Source organism: Rhinoraja longicauda, chromosome 34 (assembly GCF_053455715.1).
Source record: "Rhinoraja longicauda isolate Sanriku21f chromosome 34, sRhiLon1.1, whole genome shotgun sequence".
Classification (NCBI taxonomy): domain Eukaryota; kingdom Metazoa; phylum Chordata; class Chondrichthyes; order Rajiformes; family Arhynchobatidae; genus Rhinoraja; species Rhinoraja longicauda.
This window is the reverse complement of record NC_135986.1, coordinates 22,601,284-22,613,814: the sequence shown is the minus strand read 5'-3', so window position 1 is coordinate 22,613,814 and position 12,531 is coordinate 22,601,284. Positions and strand designations below refer to the sequence as shown.

At 54.9% G+C, this 12,531-nt stretch overlaps 2 protein-coding genes across 2 annotated transcripts in view; both read left to right on the top strand.

The window, feature by feature from the left end:
• LOC144609632 (cystatin-C-like) overlaps window positions 1-12,531 on the top strand; it is a 369,350-nt gene that overhangs the window by 61,852 nt on the left and 294,967 nt on the right. The gene's annotated exons all lie outside the window — the stretch shown is intronic.
• eif1ad (eukaryotic translation initiation factor 1A domain containing) lies at window positions 1,627-8,204 on the top strand. The gene is made up of 6 exons (XM_078427698.1): window positions 1,627-1,647; window positions 3,188-3,296; window positions 5,388-5,496; window positions 7,054-7,089; window positions 7,927-7,946; window positions 8,080-8,204. Exons 1-6 carry the CDS (start codon window positions 1,627-1,629, stop codon window positions 8,202-8,204), a joined length of 420 nt encoding a protein of 139 aa, XP_078283824.1.

Sequence of the window (12,531 nt, the reverse complement as noted above, 5' to 3'; positions counted from 1 at the left end):
GAATCTTATAGAATTTTTCGAGGATGTAACTAGTAGAGTGGATAAGGGAGAACCAGTCGATGTGTTATATCTGGACTTTCAGAAGGCCTTCGACAAGGTCCCACATAGGAGATTGGTGTACAAACTTAAAGCACACGGTATTGAGGGTTCAGTGTTGAGGTGGATAGAAAATTGGTTGGCGGACAGGAAGCAAAGAGTAGGAATAAACGGGTCCTTTTCGGAATGGCAGGCAGTGACTAGTGGGGTACCACAAGGTTCAGTGCTGGGACCCCAGTTATTTACAATGTATATTAATGATTTGGACGAGGGAATTGAATGCAACATCTCTAAGTTTGCAGATGACACGAAGCTGGGTGGCAGTGTTAGCTGCGAGGAGGATGCTAGGAGGCTGCAGAGTGACTTGGATAGATTAGGCGAGTGGGAAAATGCATGGCAGATGCAATATAATGTGGATAAATGTGAGGTTATCCACTTTGGCGGCAAGAACAGGAAAGCAGAGTATTACCTGAATGGTAGCCAATTAGGAAAAGGGGAGATGCAACGTGACCTGGGTGTCATGGTGCACCAGTCATTGAAAGCAAGCATGCAGGTGCAGCAGGCAGTGAAGAAAGCGAATGGTATGTTGGCATTCATAGCAAGAGGATTTGAGTTTAGGAGCAGGGAGGTTCTACTGCAGTTGTACAGGGCCTTGGTGAGACCGCACCTGGAGTATTGTGTGCAGTTTTGGGCTCCTAATCTGAGGAAAGACGTTCTTGCCTTAGAGGGAGTACAGAGAAGGTTCACTAGATTGATCCCTGGGATGGCGGGACTTTCATATGAAGAAAGACTGGATAGACTAGGCTTGTACTCGCTGGAATTTAGAAGACTGAGGGGGGATCTTATAGAAACATATAAAATTCTTAAGGGGTTGGAGAGGCTAGATGCGGGAAGATTGTTCCTGATGTTGGGGGAGTCCAGAACCAGGGGTCACAGCTTAAGGATAAGGGGGAAGTCTTTAGGACCGAGATGAGGAAACATTTCTTCACACAGAGAGCGGTGAGTCTGTGGAATTCTCTGCCACAGAAGGTAGTTGAGGCCAGTTCATTGGCTATATTTAAGAGGGAGTAGATGTGGCCCTTGTGGCTAAAGGGATCAGGGGGTATGGAGAAAAGGCAGATACGGGATACTGAGTTGGATGATCAGCCATGATCATATTGAATGGCGGTGCAGGCTCGAAGGGCCGAATGGCCTACTCCTGCACCTATTTTCTATGTTTCTATGGTTTGGGGAGAAGGCAGGAACGGGGTACTGATTGAGAATGATCATCAGCCATGATCACATTGAATGGCGGTGCTGGCTCGAAGGGCCGAATGGCCTACTCCTGCACCTATTGTCTATTGAAACGTCACCCGTCCCTTCTCTCCAGAGATGCAGCCTGACCCGCTGAGTTACTCCAGCGTTTTGTGTCTATACACGATTACAATCGATCCATTTACAGTGTTACAGATACACTGATCAGCCAAAACATTACGACCACTGACAGGCGAAGTGAATGACATTGATTATCTTGTTACAATGGCACCTGTCAAGGGGGTGGGATATATTAGGCAGCAAGTGAACCGTCAGTTCTTGAAGTTGACGTGTCGGATGCATGAGAAATGGGCAGGGGTAAAGACCTGGGCGACTTTGACAAGGGCCAAATTGTTGTGGCCAGACGACTGGGTCAGAGCATCTGTGAAACGGCAAGGCTTGTGGGGGTGCTCCCGGTCAGCAGTGGTGAGTACCCACCAACAGTGGTCCGAGAAGGGACAAACACAAACCGGCGACAGGCAGGGTGTGGGCGCCAAGGCTCATCGATGCGCGAGGGGCAACGAAGGCTATCCCGTCTGGTCCGAAACGACAGAAGGTCGACTGGCACAAGTCACGGGAAATGTTAACGGTGGTGACGGGAGGAATGTGTCACAATACACAGTGCATCGCACCCTGCTGCGTATGGGGCTGCACACGGAGGACCAACGGCATATTAGGCGGGCGGCCATCTTGTTTATGGCTCATCAGGTCATAATGTTTTGGCTGATATGTAAACGATACCAAGGCCTGGCCAGCAACAGGCCCAAGGGTGGGTGGGTCGGTCGGTTCTCGATGGGTTGCACAGATGTGGTGGGCTGAATGGCCTGCTTGTGTGATGGAGGGTTTTGGGGGCACGTGCACTGGGAGCGTTCTATGTTGTGGGTCAGAGCACAAGGACACAATGAATAGGACACAATAAATGATGGGGATTGATGGCACTGGGCCTGTACTGGCTGGAGTTGAGAAGGATGGGAGGGGGGGCCTCATTGAAACTTATCGAATAAAGAGACCGCATTTGGAGCGTTGTGTTCAGTTCTGGGCACCGTGTTAGAGGAAAGATATTGTCAAGCTTGAAAGGGTTCAGAAGAGATTTACGAGGATGTTGCCAGGACTAGAGGGTGTGAGCTACAGGGAGAGGTTGAGCAGGCTGGGTCTCTATTCCATGGAGCGCAGGAGGATGAGGGGTGATCTTACAGAGGTTTACAAAATCAGGAGAGGAATAGATCGGGTAGAGTCTCTTGCCCAGAGTAGGGGAATCGAGGACCAGAGGACAGGGGTTCAAGGTGAAGAGGAAAAGATTTAATAGGAATACGAGGGGTAACTTTTTCACACAGAGGGTGGTGGGTGTGTGGAACGAGCTGCCGGAGGAGGTAGTTGAGGCAATAGCGTTTAGTGCGAGGTAAAGCCCGATCGAGGATAGTCTGAGGGTCTCCAGTGGGGTGGACGGTCGTTCAGGACCGCTCTCTAGTTGGTGAGAGGACGGTTCAGTTGCCTGATAACAGCCGGGAAGAAACTGCCCCTGAATCTGGAGGTGTGCGCGTTCACACTTCTGTACCTCTTGCCCCGATGGGAGAGGGGGGGAGAGGGAGTGAGACCGGGGGGGGGGGGGGTGAGACTGGTCCTTGATTGTGCTGCTGGCCTTGCCGAAGCAGCGTGAGGTGTGGATGGAGTCAGTGGGAGGGAGGGAGGGAGGTTTGTGCGACGGTCCGCAATTCCCTGCCTCTTTCTTGGGGGTCTCGGACGCGGCTGTTCCCAGACCGTGCCCCGCGGTGCGTCCCCCTGCGGCGGCCCTTTGCGCACCTTGGGGCGTGCGGACGGAGGGGCGCTTAACCGTGACTGATGCAACTACCCGCTGCAGGTGGTGGCCTCGCCGGGGAACAACCTACACCAGGTGCAGACCGAGCAGGGCGCCCGATTCCTCGCCAGCATGCCCACCAAGTTCCGCAAGAACATCTGGATCAAGAGAGGTGAGAGGCCCAGCCATGGAGTGTGTGTGTGTGGGTGTGTGTGTGTGGGGTGAGTGTGGGGTGTGTGTGTGAGAGAGAGTGTGTGTATGTGTGACTGTGTGTGTGTGACTGTGTGGGGTGTGTGTGAGATTGTGTGTGAGAGTGTGGGGTGTGTGTGTGTGGGGTGTGTGTGTGGGGGGTGTGTGTGTGTGGGGTGTGTGTATGTGAGACGGGACAGTGTTGAAGGAACTTCACTCTGTGTGTGTCTGACCCCGGGCGAATGTGTGCGTGCGACTGTGTGTGAGAGTGTGAATGAGTGTGTGTGCATGTGTGGGTGTGTGTGTGTTTGTGTGACTGAGTGTGTGTGTGTGTGAGGGAACTTCACTCTGTGTGTCTGTGTGTCTGACCCCGGAGAATGTGTGTGTGCATGCGTGACTGTGAGAGTGTGTGTGAGTGTGGGGGGTGTGTGTGTGTGTGTGTGGGGTGTGTGTGAATGTGGGATGTGTGTGTGTGAGTGTGTGTGTGAATGTGTGTGGGGTGTGTGTGAATGTGGGATGTGTGTGTGTGAGGGTGTGGGGTGTGTGTGAGAGGGTGTGTGTGAGACGGGACAGTGTTGAGGGAACTTCACTCTGTGTGTCTGACCCCGGGAGAGTGTGTGCGTGCATGTGAGTGTGTGAGTGAGTGTGTGTGGGAGGGGGGGTGTGACTGTGTGTGTGTGACTGAGTGTGTGCATGTGTATGGGTGGGTGTGAGTGTGTGACTGAGAGTGTGTGTGTGTGAGAGTGTACGTGTGAGTGCGTGTAAGTGTGCGTGCGAGTGTGTGAATGCGTGTGAGTGTACATGCGTGTGACTGCGGGTGTGGGTGTGACGGACCGCACTGACGGGACACTGTGTGTGTGGAGGAAGGAACTGCAGGTGCTGGTTTAAATCGAAGATAGACACAACATGCTGGAGTAACTCAGCAGGTCGGGCAGCATCTCGGGAGAGAAGGAATGGGTGACGTTTCGGGTCGAGACCCTTCTTCAGACTGATGTCAGGGGGGGCGGGACAAAGGAAGGATATAGGTGGAGACAGGAAGATAGAGGGAGATCTGGGAAGGGGGAGGGGAGGGGAAGAAAGGGACAGAGGAACTATCTAAAGTTGGAGACGTCAATGTTCATACCACTGGGCTGCAAGCTGCCCAAGCGAAATATGAGGTGCTGTTCCTCCAATTTGCGGTGGGCCTCACTATGGCACTGGTCTCCCGGTGGCTGAGCACTTCAACTCCCCCTCCCATTCCCAGTCTGACCTTTCTGTCATGGCCTCCTCAGTGCCATAGTGAGGCCCACCGCAAATTGGAGGAACAGCACCTCATATTTCGCTTGGCAGCTTGCAGCCCAGTGGTATGAACATCAACTTCTCCAACTTTAGATAGTTCCTCTGTCCCTCTCTTCCCCTCCTCCTTCCCAGATCTCCCACTGCCTTCCTGTCTCCACCTTCCTTCCTTTGTCCCGCCCCCCTGACATCAGTCTGAAGAAGGGTCTCGACCCGAAACGTCACCCATTCCTTCTCTCCTGAGATGCTGCCCCGACCTGCTGAGTTACTCCAACATTTTGTGAATAAATACCTTCGGTCTGTACTAAGATGCTAAGATGGGTTAGCAATGGACTGGGGGGCCGAAGGGCTTGTATGGTCCGACGGGTTAGCATGGACTGTGGGCTGAAGGGCCTGTATGTCTCTAAGACAGGTTAGCATAGATTGGGTGGGATGAAGGGCCTCTACGGCTCTGAGACGGGTTAGCATGGACAGGTGGGCCGAAGATTCTGTACGAAGACCCTATGAAGGGTTAGCAGAGACCGGATGGGCAGAAGGGCCTGTATGTTCAGAGATGGGTTAGTAGGGACTGGGAAGGGTGAAGGGCCGGTACAGCTCTAAGATGGGTTAGCATGGACTGGGTGGGCAGAAGGGCCTGTGAGATGGGTTAGCATGGACTGTGGGCAGAAGGTGCTGTACGAAGATGCTAAAATGGGTTAGTATGGACTGTGGGCTGAAGGGCCTGTGCGCTGTGAGACGGGTCAGCGCTTGGACTGGAGCTTGACTTCCCCGCGTGTCATGGTCTCGCTCGATCCCACAGGTGACTTCCTGATCGTGGACCCCATCGAGGAGGGGGGCAAGGTGAAGGCGGAGATCACCTGCATCCTCTACAAGGACCACATCAAGCAGCTGCGGCAACAGGGAGCATGGTAGGGGGGCCGGGAGGGGGGGCTGGCACGGACTCGGCGGGCCGAAGGGCCTGTTTCCACGCTGTATCACGGTGGCGCAGCGGTTAGAGTCGCTGCCTTACAGCGAATGCAGCGCCGGAGACCCGGGTTCGATCCTGACTACGGGCGCCGTCTCTACGGAGTTTGTACGTTCTCCCCGTGACCTGCGTGGGTTTTCTCCGAGATCTTCGGTTTCCTCCCACACTCCAAAGACGTGCAGGTTTGTAGGTTAATTGACCGGGTAAAATGTAAAAAATTGTCCCGAGTGGGTGTAGGATAGTGTTAGTGTGCGGGATCGCTGGGCGGCGCGGACCCGATGGGCCGAAGAGCCTGTTTCCCCCCCCCTGCATCTCGACGCTAAGCCCGACTGCCCCTGGCCCTTTCCTCTGGTTCCCCTCACCAGAGATCCACGTTCTCCAGAGATGCTGCCTGACCCGCTGAGTTACTCCAGCACTCGTGTACCGAGGTACAGTGACAACAGGTGAAGGAGGAGGCCATTCGGCTCTTCGAGCCAGCACTGTTGTGATATTGCAAGGACTACTTTGTCGTATCACAAGGACTACTTTGTTTGCCTGTGTAGTAACGTGTATATAAGAGAATGAGGTGATTTGGTGGTCACTCTAGTTCCAGGTGGCCTTGGAATAAACAGCCTGGATTTAAGGTCCAGCCTTTAAACCTTTTAAACACCTGTACTTGTGGTCCATCCAGTCATAACAAAGGTATAACAGATACCGGACCACAAATTACAACAAGCACCGCCATTCAATGTGATCATGGCTGATCATCCACAATCAGTACCCCGTTCCTGCCTTCTCCCCATACCCCCTGACTCCGCTATCCTTAAGAGCTCTATCCAGCTCTCTCTTGAATGCATTCAGAGAATTGTCCTCCACTGACTTCTGAGGCAGAGAATTCCACAGATTCACAACTCTCTGAGTGAAAATGTTTTTCCTCATCTCCGTTCAAAAATGGTGTACCCCTTATTCTTAAACTGTGAGTGGCCCCTAGTTCTGGACTCCCCCAACATCGGGAACATGTTTGTAAGAAAATAACTGCAGATGCCGGTACAAATCGAAGGTATTTATTTCATAAAATGCTGGAGTAACTCAGCGGGTCGGGCAGCATCTCGGGAGAGAAGGAATGGGTGACGTTTCGGGTCGAGACCCTTCTTCAGACTGGGGTGGGGGGGAGGTGGGTGGGAGAGGGAGGAGGGGTGTGGTGGGGGGAGGTGGGAGTGGGAGCGGGAGGGGGGAGGTGTGGGAGGGGGTGGTGTGGGGGGGATGTGTGGGAGGGGTTGGTGGGAGGGGGTGGGGGGGTGGTGTGGGAGGGGGGGAGGTGTGGGAGGGGGGGAGAGCGAGGGGGGGTGTAGGGGGGGGCAGAGGTGTGGGAGGGGATGGGGGGAGGTGGTGTGGGAGGGGGTGGGGGGAGGTGGTGTGGGAGGGGGTGGGGGGGAGGGGTGGGGGGGTTTGTGTGTGGGTCAGTGCGGTGGACGGGGATCTGTTCCCGTCTCTGACCTGCCTTGGTCTCGTCTCTCCCCAGGCCGGCCGGCTTCACAGAACCCGAGAGTCTAGACAGGTGAGCGTTCCGTCTGTCCGTCTGCTCCCCCTTCCCCACTCCACATGGTCGCGCAACACAGATACAGGCCCTTCGGCCCGACCTATCCCTGCCGGCCAAAACGCCCCGGTCCTACTCGTCCCACCGTCCCCCAATAAACCTCCCGCCGTGCGCCCCACCCCCACCCTCTCTCTGGGGACCCTCGTGTACCGGGGGGGGGGGAGGATGTGAAGGGAGTGGGGGGGGGTAGAAGGGATGGAGGGGGGTAGAAGGGATGGAGGGGGGTAGAGAGAGGGATGGAGAGAGTGGGAGGGAGGGGTAGAGAGAGGGAGTGAGGGGTAGGGAGGGAGGGGGGTAAAGAGAGGGGGGGATAGAGGGAGAGAATGAGGGTAGAGGGAGTGAGAGAGGAAATGAGGGGGTGGAGGGAGGGATGGAGAGAGGAGTGAGGGGGTAGAGAGGGAGAGGCTGTGTGGAGTGAGGGGGTAGAGAGGGAGAGAGGGGCGGTGAGAGGGAGGGAGGAATCTGGAGAGGAAAGAGGGAGGGAGGGATGGGGAGGGGGAGGAGGGGGTGAAGAAGGGGTGGGGTGAGTGATGGGGAGGGGAGGGAGGGATGGGGGTAAAGAGGGAGGGAGGGAGGGATCGAGAGGAGGGAAGGATGGGGAGAGGAGGGAGGGGGAGAGGAGGGTAGGGAGGGGGAGAGGAGGGAGGGATGGGGAGAGGGGAGGGGAGGGATGGGGAGAGGAAGGAGGGATGGGGGAGAAGGGAGGGGGTGAGTGATGGGGAGAGGAGGAGGGAGAGGAGGGAGGGAGGGGTGGTGCAGGTAATGCGCGGCTGCTGATCTCTGCGTCTCTCTCCGCAGCGATGCCCAGAGGACCGAGTGTCGGTGGAGGAGAGGGGGGCGGAGGGGAAGGGGGAGGGGGAGGGGAAGGGGAGGGGGAGGGGAGGGGGAGGGGGAGGGGGAGGGGGAGGTGGGAGGGGGAGTGGGAGGGGGAGGGGGAGGGGGAGGGGGAGGGGGAGTCCAGCGAGGACTCGGAAGACTACGGCGATCTCTTCGTCAACACCAACCGGCGGAACTACGAATACTGGGAGAGCGAGGAGAGTGAGGAGGAGGGAGAGGGGGAGGGAGTGAAGGAGTGAAGAGGAGGGAAGGAGAGACACTGTGGGGGGGGGGGGGGGGGGGGGGGGCGCAGTCCCAGAGCTTCGCTGGCAAGCGGGCCGTTTGTACATTTGGGGCGGGTGGAGTCGCCGAAGACACGGGTTCCATCCCGACCTCGGGCGCCGTCTGCGCGGAGTTTGCACGTTCTCCCCGTGACCCGAGGGGGTGGCGAATCTCTCCGCGATGCTCAGTTCGCCGTGGCGGAGCTGAATGCTCCCCGTTTTGTTTCTGCCCGAGAGACGGGGGGGGGGGGGGTCACACGATCCCACAGCAACCGTACAATCCGACCAACGTGTCCCATCCTCACCAGTCCCACCCGCCCAGGCAGCATCTCCGGAGAACGTATCATTGCCGCCCTACAGCGCTTGCAGCGCCAGAGACCCGGGTTGGATCCCGACCGCGGGCCGCTGTCTGTACGGTGTTCGCACGTTCCCCCCCCCCCACGCGTGTTTTCACCGAGATCTTCGGCTTCCTCCCACACTCCGAAGACGTGCGAAGGGTTTGAGGGTTAATCGGCTTGGCACGAACGTAAATCGTCCCCGGTGTGTGTGTGGGATGGTGGGGAATCGCTGGTCGGCGCGGACCCGGTGGGCCGAAGGGCCTGTTTCCGGCGCTGTATCTCTGAACTAACCTGCCACCCGTGTTCTCCAGGGATGCCGCCCTGACCCGCTCGAGTTACTCCTCTGGAGTTTGACCTGCACTTCAAACCTGGAGCTTGAACTCCAGCAGAGTTTGAACTGCTGCAGGATCAAGCTGTAAAAAAGTGCTCCCTCTTTGAATCCTGGCAGGTGGATCTTCTCCTGGTGTTTGGGGAGGGGAGGGGGTTGGGGGGGGGAGTAGAAGACAGATTCAAGGCCGGATTTCACAGCGGAGGTAGAACCAGGAGGGGAAACACCCTCTCCTCTCCCTGGCAGTTCGGTTGAGACCGTCGACTTGAATTGGAGCCTGTTATTTTCTCCACCTACCCCTCCCCCTCCCTCTTTCTCCATCACTGCGGTCTGACAGATGATATCTGATCTAACTGCTGCCCCTCGTGAGGGCCAGAGAGTGGAACAGGATAAGCTGGTTTTCTTTCTTTCTGTATATAAATTAAAAATGTTACAAATGCAAAGTGTTTGTCCGATTCATTCTCTCGACTGCACACACACCGCTCCAATAGAAACATAGAAAATAGGTGCAGGAGGAGGCCATTCGGCCCTTCGAGCCTGTACGCACCGCCATGCAATATGGCGGCACGGTAGCGCAGCGGTAGAGTTGCTGCTTTACAGCGAATGCAGCGCCGGAGACTCAGGTTCGATCCTGACTACGGGTGCTGTCTGTACGGAGTTTGTACGTTCTCCCCGTGACCTGCGTGGGTTTTCGCCGAGATCTTCGGTTTCCTCCCACACTCCAAAGACGTACAGGTATGTAGGTTAATTGACCCTAGTGTGTGTAGGATAGTGTTAATGTACGGGGATCGCTGGGCGGCACGGACTTGGTGGGCCGAAAAGGCCTGTTTCCGGCTGTATGTGTATGATATGATATGATATGATCATGGCTGATCATCCAGCTCAGTAACCTGTACCTGCCTTCTCTCCATACCCCCTGATCCCTTTAGCCACAAGGGCCACATCTAACTCCCTCTTAAATATAGCCAATGAACTGGCCTCAACTACCTTCTGTGGCAGAGAATTCCACAGATTCACCACTCTCTGTGTGAAAAAAAAGTTCTCATCTCGGTCCTAAAAGACTTCCCCTTATCCTTAAGCTGTGACCCCTTGTTCTGGACTTCCCCAACATCGGGAACAATCTTCCGCATCTAGCCTGTCCAACCCCTTAAGAATTTTGTACGTTTCTATAAGATCCCCCCTCAGTCTTCTAAATTCCAGCGAGTACAAGCCGAGTCTATCCAGTCTTTCTTCACATGAAAGTCCTGCCATCCCAGGAATCAATCTGGTGAACCTTCTCTGTACTCCTCTATGGCAAGAATGTCTTTCCTCAGATTAGGAGACCAAAACTGTACGCAATACTCCAGGTGTGGTCTCACCAATGCCCTGTACAACTGCAGCAGAACTCACCTGCGACAGGTAGACGCAGCGGTAGAGTTGCCGCCTCACGGCGCCAGAGACCCGGGTTCGATCCCGACCACGGGGTGCTTGTCTGTACGTTCCCCTCGTGGGTTTTCTCCAGGTGCTCCGGCTTCCTCCCACACTCCACAGAGACGCACGGGTTTGTAGGTTAATTGGCTTCGGTAAAGATTGTAAATCGTCCCTAGTGGGTGTGTGTGTGTGGGATGGTGTTAAATGTGCAGGATCGCTGGACTCAGTCGGCCGAAGGGGCTGTATCTCTAAACTAAACTGCAGATGAGAGTTTAGGCAAAAAAAGACACTGGCCATCTGTGTGTGTGTGTTTGCGTGCGTGCGTGGTTTGTACGTTCTCCCCGTGACTGGGCTATCTCCGGGCTGATCACCAACGGTGATGAAACAAATTACAGAGCGGAGGTGCAGAACCTGGCGGACTGGTGCTCTGATAACAACCTGTCCCTAAATACCACCAAGACCAAGGAGCTGATCATCAACTTCCGTAGGCCACACAACGGGAATACGCCCCGATCTTTATCAACGGGGACAGTGTGGAGAGAGTGTCCAGCTTCAAGTTTCTGGGCACTCACATTTCGGAGGACCTAACATGGTCCACTAACACTGCTGCACTGGTCAAGAAGGCACAGCAACGACTGTTCTACCCGAGAACACTGAAGAAGTCTGGTCTACCCCAACAGCTGCTGACGACCTTCTACCGCTGCACCATAGAGAGCATCCTAACACATGGCATCCTGTGTGGTACCTCAGCTGCACGGAGGCAGAGAGGAGAGCTCTTCAGCGGGTAGTCCATAGAGCTCAGAGGACCATCGGAACACAGCTACCAGCCTTGGAGGTCATCTTCAACACACGATGCCTCAGAAAAGCCACCAGCATCCACAAAGACTCACACCCCTGCGACAGTCTGTTCGAACTCCTTCCATCGGGCAGACGATACAAGGCCTTCTACGCCCGCACCTCCAGACTCAGGAACAGCTTCATCCCCAGGGGCCATAGCTGCTATGAACCGGTCCTGCTGAGTCGGATGGTCACATCGCACAGTGAACTCACCTGTGACAGGTAGACGCAGCAGTAGAGTTGCCGCCTCACGGCGCCAGAGACCCCGGTTGGATCCCGACCACGGGGGTGCTTGTCTGTACGTTCCCCTCGTGGGTTTTCTCCAGGTGCTCCGGCTTCCTCCCACACTCCACAGAGACGCACGGGTTTGTAGGTTAATTGGCTTCAGTAAAGATTGTAAATCTTTACTTGCACTTTATTCTGTTTTAAAACTGTTCCAATTTGTTTCATTGGTTGTCTAAATGAATACTGACTAACTAATTCATTTATTGCATCGTATGGGAGGCGCATTCCCAATCTCGTTGTACCCCTGTACAATGACAATAAAGATATATTGTATTGTATTGTATTGCTCCGGTTTCCTCCCACATCCCAAAGACGTGCAGGTTTGTCGGTTAATTGTCCCTCTGCAAATTGCCCCAGGCATGTTGGATGGGGAAGTATAACTAGTGTGCGTGAACAGGCAATCGATCGCTGGTCGGCACGGGCTCGGTGGGCCGAATGGCCCGTTTCCGCGTTGTGTGTGTAAACTAGGAGGTGCCGATAGGAGAACCACGTGGAATACTTTGCGTTACGATGGAATACTTTGCGTTACGATGGAATACTTTGGCGGCGCCCTTTACGTGGCCACTCTTTGCATACCCAAAGAATCTCACGACAATTTGTCACATGTTACAATAAGGTGTCATTAGACAATAGACAACAGGTGCAGGAGGAGGGCATTCGGCCCTTCGAGCCAGCACTGCCATTCAATGTGATCATGGCTGATCATTCTCAAACAGTACCCCGTTCATTCATTCAATCAACCAGGGGCCACACAGTTTAAGAATAAGGGCCAGGCCATTTACAACGGAGATGAGAAAAAATGTTTTCACTCAAAAGAGTTGTGAATATGTGGAATTTTCTGCCTCAGAAGGCAGTGGAGGCCAATTCTCTGGATGCTTTCAAGAGAGAGTTAGATAGAGCTCTTAAGGATAGCGGAGTCAGGGGGTATGGGGAGAAATAGACAATAGCCAGCACCGCCATTCACTGTGATCATGGCTGATCCATCCACAATCAGTACCACGTTCCTGCCTTCTCCCCATACCCCCTGACTCCGTTATCCTTAAGAGCTCTATCCAGCTCTCTCTTGAATGCATTCAGAGAATTGGCCTCCACTGCTTCTGAGGCAGAG